Source organism: Toxotes jaculatrix, chromosome 6 (genome assembly GCF_017976425.1).
Source record: "Toxotes jaculatrix isolate fToxJac2 chromosome 6, fToxJac2.pri, whole genome shotgun sequence".
NCBI lineage: Eukaryota > Metazoa > Chordata > Actinopteri > Toxotidae > Toxotes > Toxotes jaculatrix.
In genome coordinates this window covers 22,751,532-22,765,110 of record NC_054399.1, presented here as the reverse complement: position 1 = coordinate 22,765,110, position 13,579 = coordinate 22,751,532, and the positions used below count along the sequence as shown (strand labels likewise).

Genomic DNA, 13,579 nt, shown 5'->3' with positions numbered 1-13,579 from the left:
ATACCATACGAAGATGAAGATACCACCAGAAGCGTACTGTGATTGTTTACATTCTGTTAGTCTGTAACATCCGTGCAACCTTCTTCATTTTAATGTAACACGCTATGTTATGGTTGTGTAACTGAATTCCTTGGGTTGTGGTTATGTCAGTTTACCTTCAGTTTATCTTCTCGAAACACACGTGTGCGTGCGCATGCATGACTCTATAGCCTATGGTCAGCAGCCAGCGTACGTAAGCACGCGCGTTCAGGTGAGTGCGGATCACCTGAGCCTCCTCTGCTGGAGGTGTCGTGTAAAGTGCGTGTCTCTGAAAAATCCGTTTTTCAGAGTTGTTTCTGGTGTATGAATTGTGTATAATGAAGTTGCCTCGTTTCATATTAACTCCGCTCCACTCAGTAAGTGTTTGGTGAAGATACGTTCACTTTAAGACGAGTTTTACGTACAGGTACGAGCGAGCTAATGTTTTTCTGTAGCTGTTTTGCTAGCTTAAAGTTCGCTGCATCTTTCTGTTGTGTGTGCTCAATGTATGTATTTTATGAATTTTGTTGTTAATGGAGGTCACACACACACAGTATGCACACAGTCTTGTGCATATTTAACAGGTACGGAGATGTGTATGTTTAAGTGTGCGTTGACTGTTCGTGTTTATGGGCGGTTTGAGGACTTGGCCCTGTTTTTGTTTAGGTTAAGTCATAACGTAACGTAAAAAAAACACAAACGTAAATGTTTGTTATAACAGCTGATATGTATTTGTAATTCGAAGTGCATGGATCAATGGGCATTTTAATTATTTTCCATTTTTGTTTGAATGCATTTCATAGCATGCTGATTGTTTATGATATGAAAGGAAAGCCTTCTCTGGTCATGCAGGAGGGAGCGGGCTTTGGACACACAGGGCTCACAGTTTTTGTGTTCTTGTGATTATCTAACAGGCACTGAGATGTGTGTGTGAGATGCCAGTAAAGAGTATTGACCTGCCTGCCAACCAGCAGCTTCAGATGTGAAGAAGAAGCATCTGTGCCTGAAGTTACCCTGGATATCCACTTCTCGCTCTCAGGGTGAGCCTGGAGATCCCATGAAGTAAGCTATTTTTCTCAACTTATCCTTCTGGTTGGCATCAAAAGCTCTTCTACTGGTGACATTTGGAGTGTAGATGGAGCTTCACCTATCCATAAACCACCTGACTGCTGCTAATCCCACCTGCTCTTCTCACGCTCCATCTTACCCTTGCGAACAAGACCCAAAGATCACTGCTCATGAGATTAGAAAAACTGTCATTAAAAACTAAACTTCAAGTTTTAAAGAGTACCCTCTAATAATCTTAACTTTGCTGACTTTTAGTGGTTTAACTTCTCACCTGGCTGTCGTGTTGTACAGTTACCAGGCTAACAATGCTGGTCTCTGAGTTGGTTTTGCAAATGTTGCACCTCTGTTGAATTTACATGACATTAAATTTGTGTCTTTTTGTTGTTTAAGGACAGATTTCAGAAAACAGCGCAGCCATGTCTGGGTTTACCTGTGTTAGGCCTAGGTTGCTACCAACTTCACATCAAGTACAGTGCAGACAGCACTCTATAGATGGCAGCTTCATTATATTTTACAGAGAGAGACACGGAAACGGACTAGCTCTCCTATACTATTCTTGACACAGGTTTTCTGTGATTTGGACAAAGCACAACTTAAGTTACTAAAATGTATTGTGAACACGATATTGTATGTAATCAAACTAAAAAAAAAAAGAGATTCTTTTAAAGCAAATTACATGTTTTTGCCTCTGGACTTTTCAGGTTTGCTCATCCTGAAGAAGCTGCATATGTTGTAAAATGTTTGAACACTTGCTCCAAAAAATATCTTTTTTCTAAAGCATAAATTAAGAATAACTTCTAAAGATCTGGTATGCAGTTAGATATGAATTTGTAATGTGTCCTGAACTCCACCAGCTCCCTATGAGAAAAATCTTTTTTTCACTGTAGTTGTGAGAGTAAATATATTCTTTTTCTCCTCTAAAATAGGTTCAAAATTAGTCACAATTTTTTTTCACATTTTTTTTTCTTAAATTTTATATAGGGTTTTAATTCTGCTACTAGTTTGCACCTCTGATCACATACAAAGATACTGACACACACACACAAACCCATCCCTGTTCTGTGTCTCCTTTATGGCTCTACCCACGCACACATAGGAGAAAGATATCACATGTGCCGCTCAGACGTTCCCAAATCATTATCTGCACCCCCTCCTGAGAGGGTGGGTGGATTCCTCATACACACACACACACACACACATCATAGACAACAGGCGTGGGAGAGAGGGAGAAAGGGGAGAAAGAATTAGAGACTGTGTAGGGTGTGTATGTGAGAGAACAGAGCGGGGGGCGGGGGGCAGTCACGAAGCATGCCACCTTGTGTGTAATGAGGAAAGTATATACTGTATTTGTTCAGTTTTGTGTCCCTTTGTATATATAGATCCAAGTTGTTGGCTTCTGTGCAGATGTTCCGTGTGTGTCTTTGTGTGTCCTCACCCTGCGCTCCCTGTCTCTGCTCCTGTAGAACAGGGTGATGTAGTTGAGGTCTGATGTCTCTGACTCGGTCTGCCGTGCTTCAATGAGCCGCCCGATGTAGCGGTTGACTCGTGTTCCCGGTGAGTGTTGCACCGCCGTGGCTGAGAAGGACGTTCGATTCCTCAGCTTCTCCGACGCTGTCCGCAGGGCTCTCCGCTGTCAGACCCCAAAAACAGACAACACAGTCAGTCTCCACTGAGACCAGCCTGTCTCAAGCCTTAAATCTAACTGGTTGGTGAGTTTTGTGAGCTTGGCTCTCAGAAGTGTAAGATTTAGTTATGACTTTATGAACATCACTGGGAACAAGATGAAAAGTCTACATCCACCCTGGCTTGGACCTGCGAGGCTGTAATGCTCATTACATGGCAGAAAACTAAACTGTTAGTTGGATGAAACATGAAGAGAAAACTTTTATTCATAGCTTTTTACCACTGGTTTGGAAAAGATATAAAGTTAGCTGTAAGTTTGACTTTATTTATAAAACATTTTAACGGCTGGCTGTATTTTACCCAAGATACTAAGTAGCATAACACATAAACAAGACTAGGAGTGTACAGCAGTATCAGCAGATCTATAAGACTAAGGCGAAGTGGTGCTGAGAGTGAATGTGAGCTCATGAATGAAGGACTTGGGGTTTTCTCTGTACAGTGTCCATCACAGACTTAGCTTCCCAGGCTCAGCTGTATCGTCACACTTGACTCAGCTTTATTTACCTATATGGGCCTTTTTCCACAGACTTGTCTTAGCAAAAGCACAGCTGTGATTAACAACCCTAATGATAGTTCTGTTTCATTTAAGTGTGCCAGTAAACCAGTGAGCATCCACACAAGCCCTCAGACTAATGACTAATGAGCCCTCCATGAGTCTCTAACTGAAAACAGTGCAACTACTGGTGCAGAAAGTTCACCTTAGGTCAAGCATTGACTGTTTATATCCATCAAGGGGAAAGATGCAGGATGTTTAAAAAAAATATTATTGTTATCCATGGTAGTTCCAGCAACTGCCCCCAGGCCTGCTCAGATTATTTACTAACTTTTCACAACAGCAGATGAATGTTTGGTTTTTTTTTTTTTTAGTTGTACTGTTGCCAACAGGAAGCTTATGCTAAAGAGTAATGTGAATACATTATTCAGTGTAGCATGTTGAAATGCTAATGTTGGCGTGTAAAAGTGCTCACAATTATCACGCTAGTAGTAAGTTAAAGTACCATGCGAATATTAGCTATATTATAGCTAATATATTGAATCAATTAGCTGATTGATAGCAAATAATTTTCTTTAAGCTAACATGCTAAACATTTGTTGGTTTAGGCTTCTATGATGTAAAGATTTTATGCTTTTCTTTGTCGTACATGACATTAAACTGAATATTTTTGGGTTTTGGGTAGTTGGTGAGGTGAATTTTAAAAGGCATTATTTTAAGCAGTTACACACTTTGTATCACACCTAAGTGGCTAATTTAGCCTGTTCGTCTGGTGTGGCTATAGATTTAGCTTGAGAGCTGACTTCCTTGGAACAATTGGTTGGCCCAAAGTGCTGTTTTCCATTTCTTCCAATCCACATTGCGCAATTGAACTATGAATGTCAGACAAATGGAAATTTTAACCTGTTTGTGTTGAAGTGAATATAATCTGATGATAGTAGCACTTTAACACTGATGCCAGGACACACTGAAGTTTCAGACAGCTGTTAATCAGAAAATAAGATGTGAGCAGATTCCGGTGTGGTGTGAATGTTATTGTGTGTTTTCATAGGTCCTGTGAGTGCACCCTGGGGAGATGCTTTTCATAAAACTCTGTTTTCATGATGCCATAAGCAAACAAAGTAAGGCCCAAGTTGAAAATAAAATAAAATTATCTCTATAGAACTGTTCAGCATATTTAAAGCACTGATACGAGCTAATTCAATCCAAGAACTTCATTAGATATCCTTTCACATTTAAATTACCATGTGCTATACAACAGGGATATTGTATACTGTATTCCATTGTATACTGTAATTAAATGTGTTTTAATTGGCATAAAGAAAGCACATGCAGTGTACAGTACTGTACATATTTATAGTCTCAGTTGTAGGTATTATTAGAAGGGATGTTAGTATAACAGAGCGTCAGTTCTGTATTTTAGTACTTGACAGGTACTGTGCTAAAAATAGACTGTGGAGGTGTGCTTCACGTTTACACCTGCTTCTACACGTGAATTAAAAACAGTGGTTCTGTCACTCAATCATTCAGTGGAGGTGATACAAAGATCATAATTTATTTATTTATTTTTTTTTTTACATCCACCTCAACAAGTAATTTGCTCTTATTTTCATCCCTTAAGGTGTTTCTTGCAAAAAGGCTAGTGGGATTCAACTCGTTCCAGTGTAGAATATAGTGTCTGTATCTTTAAACAAGATAAATAAATGAATAAAGCAGATTTATGTGAAGAAAACGACACTTTGAACATGTCAGGATGTATAGTAGAGTCAGTACACAATAAATAATTGCCCTTAAAGGGCTGGGTTTTTTTTTTTTGGCTTGCTTTAGAATAAAAATACATAAATTGATAGACATTTGTTTCAGTCCTTGTAGTGCTTGAATTGAAATTTTAGGAAGTGTCAATACTAGTGGTTCCTCCTGTTTTATGGTTTGTTTGTTTTTTTGTTTCTTAAATTTCGTGTAATTCTCAAGAAATAAGCAAAGACTGGAGGAAAATCTGAAATGATTTTCTTTCCCACCCTGACAGAGTATTTAGGTGATGCTTATTCAGCAGCTTTCAGACTGAATGTACTGATTTTACCTTGCACAGCGGCACCTTCTTACTTTCAATGAAAACAGGCCTATTTTGCTTGAAACCAACAATAACCACAGCATGACTGAGAAGTAATGGTATTCAGCTAGACTTGAGTCCGGTGTACAGCTAGTGCATAGAATTACACCTCCTCTGGATCATCAAAAATCAGTCATCTCGGCATCTGTCAGAAGATTTAATATTCTTTGGCCCAAACAATTTGCTGTGTCATAATTCTATAATAAAATTCCTCTGTGTCACACTGCTTGGATTTTGGCTACTTGGATAATCATTCAACAATGTGGCTAATGCTATTAGAGGAGATGATACCAGGCTGTGGGTGATTACCAGCAGCCGTAATGCAACCTCATCAGAATCATTAAGTGCTAATGCCTGGCCGAGCTCACACAGTTGGGCGGATTAGAGCTAGTAGGCTATTTCTGACAAGCGAGACCCTGTGATGCCACAGCGCCAATCTCCAAACACCAACCAGCTGAGGAACAAACCAGCAGCACTGTGACTGACTCGCTTCTGTGTCACAGTGGTTTTAAACGTGGAAATATGCTGATGAACAAGCACAAATCAGTGTTCATGTCCACGTTTAAATATCATATGGTGCATAAACGAGTGCGGAGACATCAGCACATATATAAACCCACAGAAACATGCACTCTGAGGGCTTAAGAGCAGTACGTTTACACGAGAAATTGCTTATAATATCTATTCCAGGGGCTTACTTTTCAACAAGTAGCTGTAATGCAGTCATACTGTAGTGCTTATGATGCCACGAAATCTAGAAATCCAGATTACCGCTTGTGTGTGTAGCAGATTAGGAATCCAAGCAGGATTTCACTCCATCATAACGGACATACAAACCCATCAAAAGGATTTTTTTTTTAAACTATACAACCCAGAAATATTCATGCCTATTCTGTATTGTACAGCTGTGGTACATAAATGCATGCAAGAGAGAAAAGTGACCTATTTCTGTGTTCAAAACCTGAGTTTGCAAAGAGATGCACAAATGTCACACACCTTGTCATCGTCTTCACAGGTCATGACGTTGGAGAAGGGGATCTCGGCCTTGAACATCTTCCTACAGTGCATGAGCTGCACCAGCAGGTAGCACACGGTCTTAAACTTCATCCTCTTGGCCGGTTTGATGTCTGACAGAATCAGACCTGGAAATATCTGGAAAAGAAGACAAAGAAAATGAGATGAACAGGAAACAGAGGAGCAACTAGCAGCTACCGAGAGGTACAGAAAGCTACAACCAGGCTGTGTTTTCTGTTCATTTCCAGTCTCTGAAACAGCCTCTCATATGATTAAAGTATGTGCACTTCCTCTTCAAATGAAACTTTAAATCTTCTACAATCTTTATGTTCGCAGAAACTGAATTTTCAAAAGACAAAAGACTTAGTGTTAATATAAGTCTGTAGTACTTTAACATACTGAAAGTTAACATGTTAAAAATAACCATGTAATGTTTGGCACATTAGGACTGTTTAACAAGGTAGCATTCTGTGTTAGCATTAACCTGAAAGTACAGCTAATGGGAAATTAAGACATTTGTTTTAGAGGTATTTGAACTTTGACCTCTTGAGGTAGACAAGTAGAAACTTTACATTGCTGAATAAGAAGTCAGGAAAAACCATGACTGTCTTTCAAATTTCATGGCACAACTAAAACCTACAGCCAGGCCGTTTAGTGTTAATCTCCACTCTCTGAAACCTTCCAGATAATTCACTATTTTTCACTCGTTTTTAAAAAGTGTCTAAAATTAAACTTTAAAACTCCTCATTTCTGACTTTTTTGTTATACCTTAGTTTAATTACTTCTACAGGAGAAGTTGGATTATTGAGATTATTGAGGAACGGATGGGAAAAAAAATATGAGAGGAGAGGTGAGATGACATTCCTTAAAACATGAGAGCATGAATTTTAATATGCTTTGTAGAATATCATCTCGTTCATGGAAATAAAGTAGGCTTGAGTGGGATTTTTACAGTAAACTGTGAGTGTGCGATGCATGAAGTGTGTGTGTGTGTGTGTGTGTGTGTGTGTGTGTGTGCGCGTGCGAGTGCGAGTGCGAGTGCATTTCTCTGTGGATTTAAAATGCGATGAGGAGGCACACACACACACTCTTAGCTCTGGTGCAGATGTATAGTTAGTGTGAGATAGTGATACGAGCTGTGTGTATGCCAGCTTCACAAATGGCGAACCTCCCTCTGCAACAGAGGATTAACTATTACAACACTGACAGATGTGTCACCTCTCGAGTTGTACGCTGGCGAGAGAAAGAGAGAGAAAATGCGGAGAAGAAATCGTACTTTGCGTCTGTGTGATGGCACGATGAAAAAAGTCTCTATGTGATGTTTCTGAAGGAAGGCATGTCTCTCGTGTCCGAAGCCCGGTTCCACCTCGTAGTCTCCATTCAAACACTCCAGGGTGGTCCTCGTGATGTGCACCTTGCTGAGAGCACAAGCAGAGCAGAGGACGAAAAGCAGTTAGAGATAAAAGGCAGGCACTAAAGTCTCAAATCATTATCCCCCTCATTATTTTTATCGGCCTAATAGCCCCTCAACTTGCTCAAAATTCTTTACGGCAAAGGAATTTTCATCCTAACGACTCATTTAATCTGGTAACGAGTCCTAAAATCTTATTAGTTCACTTGAAACAAGTCCAGATTGAGCCAATGAGGTGACCTCATTTCGCAGCTTTTTAAATGCAAATCAGCTTGTTACTGTATGTGAGTTTCTTGAATGAAGTGGCATAGATTTAACCTTAGTGCTCTGCCTTATTTTTAGCTGCCCTTACTGTCCTTTTTAGGAAATTCATAAAACTGCATCAAAGTGAAATCAGTTCATTCCAATAACTTTTTAAGACCAAATGGGAGATAAGGTGACTTCTGATTACTATTTATTTTATACTTTTATACTATTAACAAATGGAAAACAACAATGAACTGATCTCACAAACCATATCAAGTTTTTTTGGGGGGATTTTTCCTGATCTGATTCAAGCGTCTAAGGACAGAGGGTGTTGTGATGCTGCACAGCTTGTGAAGACCCCTGAAGTATGTTTGTGATTTGTATTGTCAGGCTATATAAATAAAACTCTTGACTTGACAAGATCTGAATCACAAAATAACAAAGAGATTTACGAATACAAAGTTTTTAGGTGATTTCTGTATCTAATTAATATGAAGACAAGCTCAGAATTAAAAAAAAACAAACAAACTTATAATTAGGAGAAACAGATGGAGAAAAAGATCTGCATCTAATAATTAGGAGATACAGATCTTGTAATTATGAACTTTTTCTCATATTTGAGATACTAATTATGATAAGTCTACAAAAATACGTGTAGTGTACCTATATATGTATATATGCAGAAACAGAGCATTTCCCCATCTGTTAATGCTATGATTTGATGCAAACATCATAAAGGCTCATTCTTATCTCTGTTGCTGGGATACTGTGTGTATGTGTGTTGTGTTCGTACTGTGACCGCTCAGAGTCCAGTTTCAGTGTGTGTAACAGTCGGTACTGACCCAGGCAGCCCTCCGGCCTCCATCACATTTGCCAGTGTGACATCGTTTGACCAGACGTCATACTGCCATTTCCTGAGGCCCAGCACGCCGCACAGCACCCGTCCTGTGTGCAGACCAACACGCATGTTCAGATCCACCTCTGTCGCCTCCACCACCGACCTGCAGGGAGGTGACAGGCACAAAGAGATTAATCTACAACTGCTGAAACAAAACCCAAGAAAATTTAACATCCACCAAGGAGGTCATGATTACATCTGTTTTTCCGTTAACATATATATACATAGACAGATTTCAGTCAAATTTAGTGAAAAATGAATGAAAGAAAAAGATTAGTTTTAATGTTCAGACCTGGATCTACATTTCTTACAGGATTCCTTAAAACTGTGAGATTGCAAGTATTTTTGATCATTTTTAGCCATGCTACTAGTGTAGGCTGCATGGATGCCAGTGCCGATCTGTCGATCAGTCCGCCACTTTAGTACAGACAGAAACATTTCACTAGCTTTGGGATGAACTGCCATGAAATATGGTTCAGACATTCTTGGTCCCCCACAGGATGAATCCTGATGACTTTGGTGGTCACCGCCGTGGTCTTCAGTGAAATGTCTTGACAGCAATTGGATGGACTGTCTTGAAATTTGGTACAGACATTCACGCCCCCATCAGGATGAATTGGAAGAACCAAAAAATTTGACTAGTCGCATACTTTAGTTTTAGACTAAATTCATGACATTCCCATCAGATTCAGCTTTTTTGTGTTCAGTGCTTATTAGGAAATGTTAGCATGCTAACATGCTAAACTAAGGTGGTGCACATGGTAAACATTACACCTGCTGTGTGCTGACTTGTCCGTTTAGTAGGAGAAAGAAACACTGCAACTTTGTTCCCGTCCAGTGTAAAGAACTCTATAATGCAGCTTGTGTCAGTGTTCACGTGTGCGTAGATTTATGCATGCACAGGTACACGCCACCTTCACATTGCTGTGTCGTGGTGGACAGCAGATGAAGCAGGATTTTTCCAAAGCCTCTCCTCTCCAGTAAATCACTCCACAAAGCTCCTCATTGCCAGCGGGAGGTCAGCCACTTCAGACGAGAGACCGAGTCACGGACGGAGCCGAAGAAGGGAATAGAGAGCAGTGGAGGGGCTGACAGACTGTGTGTTTGTGTGTGTGTGTTTACAGGGTGGCAGAAAAGAAAATGTGGTCTGCCCATCAGGCTGAAGGAGGGATTTTGCGTGCACACACACACACACGGAGGGATGAGTGTGTATGGCAGCACCTGTCCTTTGAGATAAAGGACTCCTACAGCGGCATCCATCCACTCAGACAGAGCAGCAGGGAAAGAACATGACAGACGAGAGCTCACACAAGGCAATGAGGTAAAGGCTCTGTGTGTATGTGTGTGTGTGTCAACATGCTGGGGGGGCACACGTATGCCACCACATGTCTTTTTCATTGTAAATATTTTACAAATTGAATTTGTCTCAGTTTGCAGAATCTGTTGTAAATATAAAGACTCGGATATTTCCAATATAGCTTTGTTGTGTCTAAACAAAACATCTTTTACTCCCTATTATTGTTACATTAGTATTAATGATGAAAGTCAGTTTTGTGACTATGTCAAAAAACTTTGAGATGCAGAGAGAATCTGTCAAATGACTAAAGATTACTCGGTTTAGTTTAATCTGATCCAAATCTCTCTGAAAACACAGTCAAACATATTTGATGTAGAACTAGAAACCACTCAAAGAGTCTTAATTATTTTAATAGAAACAGATTATAATGTTTTCCAGACTCATCCAAATGTCTTACCATAAATTCTGTAATAGTGGTCTTTATTTACCTTAGTGGCAGAGAGAACCCAGACTTTATTTGGAACAGGCTTATAACAGATACAGGTTTTATTCCTAATTCCTGTTTAATTCTAATTTACAGCTCCCTCCATGTTTATCTGCTATCTTGATAAATTCAGTTTATTGTACATCTCTACCTATAAAAAAAAAATAAAAAAAAATCACCTTTTCATTTTTACATAAATACTGTTTTCCTTTTTTGTTTTTATTCCAATTTCATTGCACTTTTGGGTTAAGCTACTCTAAATGTAACACAACTTTTTATATGTGCGTGATTGTTGCTGCACTGATGGGATTTGTGCTGTTAACCATGTTTAGGCAGATGAAATTGAACTTCTCCTGTTGACCTGTACATGCATGTGGATGTGCAGATGTGTGTTACAAAGAAGATGCGATGTGTGGTTGTATGTGTGTGTGTGTGACTCACGCGATTGTGTCAATCATGTCCAGGCCCATCTCCACGCAGCAGTGGGCGTGGTCTGCCTTGGGTTGGGTCAGTCCTGACACACAGTAGTAACAGTCCCCCAGGATCTTTATTCGCCTGCAGTGATTTTCCTGTGAAAACACAGAGACACGGATAAAATATATGTCTGAATCATCTGAACCGATGGTTAGAGAAAGTGGGGAGCCTGTGCCACATGGGCCTAGATGCCCAGAGCAACGAGTTGAAGTTGAAGTGAAGTTGCTATAATTGTTATTCATCAACTAACTCTATCCAAAGTACAGTAAACAGAAAAAAAAAATTGAATCCGTATTTGCTGTGGCCCCCTTTTGCCTTTAAACCAGCTGCAGATCTCCTCGGTACACCTGCACACAGTTTTTCAGGTACCTGTCAGGTACTTGTCTTGGAGAACTTGCAACAGTTCCTCTGTGGATTTAGTCTGTCTCAGCGTCCTCTGTCTCTTCATGTGATCCCAGACTGACTCCATGATGTTGAGATCAGGTCTCTGTGGGTGCCAGACCAGACTCTGGCTGTGTGTTTGGGCTCGTTGTCCTGCTGCAGAATGAACTGGAGACGTATCAAATGCCTCCCTGATGGCATTTGGTAGATGGATAAGAATCTAAACATCTAAAGGGCCTAAAAGCTTTGCACAGTACTGGTGTTGTTTAGCATTAGCACCATTTTGGGGTCTAATAGCTATGACAGTGCATTAGGGTCACTGTTGAAAGCAAATGGAAAGTGAGATAACATTAAGCTTTTTCTCAAAATAATTGTCTTATCATTCTTTAAAAGTATAAATACTCATACTCCATACTCACAGATCACGGAGTGTACCTTTTCAGGTTATAATGCTACTTAAGTTACTAATCATGACTGTACCAGTGCTATTTTAAACACATTTCCTCTGCTGATAAACAGCAAAACCTGACAACTCTTAGTAGTTTCTTGGGGGAGAAACCAAAGTTCAGCAGAGTCGGACTGAAAACGCTGTGGGAATTAAATCATGACATTCATCTGTAGACCACCTCTGCATTTAACAGCTGGAAGTTGATCACACTTTACATTAGGACAGAATGAGCTATATCTCTGATTACATGAGATCCAAATGTACAAAAAGTGCATGGATCCTGCAGCTGCATCTCTGCTCATGTAAATCAGATGTGTGTGCTTGTGCAGCCATGTGTGTGTTTGTAGTTGAGGCCAACTCTAATTGCTCCGACATGCTCTTGAAGTAGAATCCCGCCCACACATTCCCAGACAGATCAGCTATTTGTCACAGTGCACATTGTGCACAAACTCGGCAATGATAACACACGCAAACACACACACCTTTACAGCACAGGGACACACACACTCATATACCTGCAGAAAAGCACAAACATCTGCATGATTACATGTACACATACTGTACAGGTACTCTGGTTTGGTTGCACACACAGGGTTTCCATTTGGCACTGTATCACACACAGTCATCAGAAAATCGTAATGGTAGACCCTATAAAGCTTAGCCTGCAGGCAGCCTCTGAGTGACAAACACACACACACACACACACACACATAGTGAGGATTCATGACAACTGCAGGGTAAGAGGCAGAGATGAGAAGAGAGGAGACGGGGTGCTCTGGTTTTCTGCTCACGGGAGCAGAAAGATTCTGGCGTGGGAGGATATGAGAATTCAGAACGTGGATGATTATCCCAGCGCTAGGAACAGAAATGGAGAGTGTGTGTGTGTGTGTGTTTGTGAGAGAGAGAGAGAACAGAAATGAGGGAAATTATCAGCTGATAGCAAGCCATGTCTCAAGAGAAAGGTATCTGTGTTTGCTTTTGGAGACAAATTTGAGATTTCACACCAGCTGACTGGGGACAGTTTGTCTAATTGGGGGGAAAAAATCTGTGTCCCAAATGTGGCTTGATTCATTTCTGTCTCCACTGCAGTTAAGTGAAGGTTGGGGTTAAGTTAGGCGTGTGTCTGTTATGGTTAAGTTTAGGTTGAGCCTCCGGGGAATAAATGTGTTGTGTAGCATACAGCAGTCAGACAGGCTCAGCAGCTGTGACAGAGCCAGTTTGAAAGTGAATTTCTCCCTCGCTCACACGACAGGGTATAAATCTCAATTAGGATGCAGCTGCAGCTACACACACACACACACATGCACACAATATATCCTCATCACAAGATTTCCATATAATGGCTTACTGAGCGCTGGAGCACTGATAGCAGGCCACATATCACCTTGTATCTTGCTCATTCTCTCCCTCAGTCTCTCTCCCCACGTTAAGCCATGACTGATTGCTGAGATGCAGAGTGAACTCAAGAGGGATAATCCTGCTGATCATGTGACTTTTGTGTGTGCATGTGCATGCGTGTTTATGTGTGCGCATGCAATAAGCAAGAGTAAACTG

General features: G+C 40.4%; 1 protein-coding gene across 1 annotated transcript in view; it reads right to left on the bottom strand.

Annotated features, from left to right (window-relative positions):
- LOC121183451 (adenylate cyclase type 1-like) overlaps nucleotides 1–13,579 on the bottom strand; it is a 38,962-nt gene that overhangs the window by 12,280 nt on the left and 13,103 nt on the right. The window contains exons 5-9 of the mRNA XM_041040528.1: nucleotides 11,164–11,291; nucleotides 8,886–9,044; nucleotides 7,663–7,804; nucleotides 6,369–6,524; nucleotides 2,522–2,716 (exon numbers count right to left, since the gene is read on the bottom strand). Of these exons, the coding sequence (XP_040896462.1) occupies nucleotides 2,522–2,716; nucleotides 6,369–6,524; nucleotides 7,663–7,804; nucleotides 8,886–9,044; nucleotides 11,164–11,291 (780 nt within the window). The remainder of the gene's footprint in view (nucleotides 1–2,521; nucleotides 2,717–6,368; nucleotides 6,525–7,662; nucleotides 7,805–8,885; nucleotides 9,045–11,163; nucleotides 11,292–13,579) is intronic.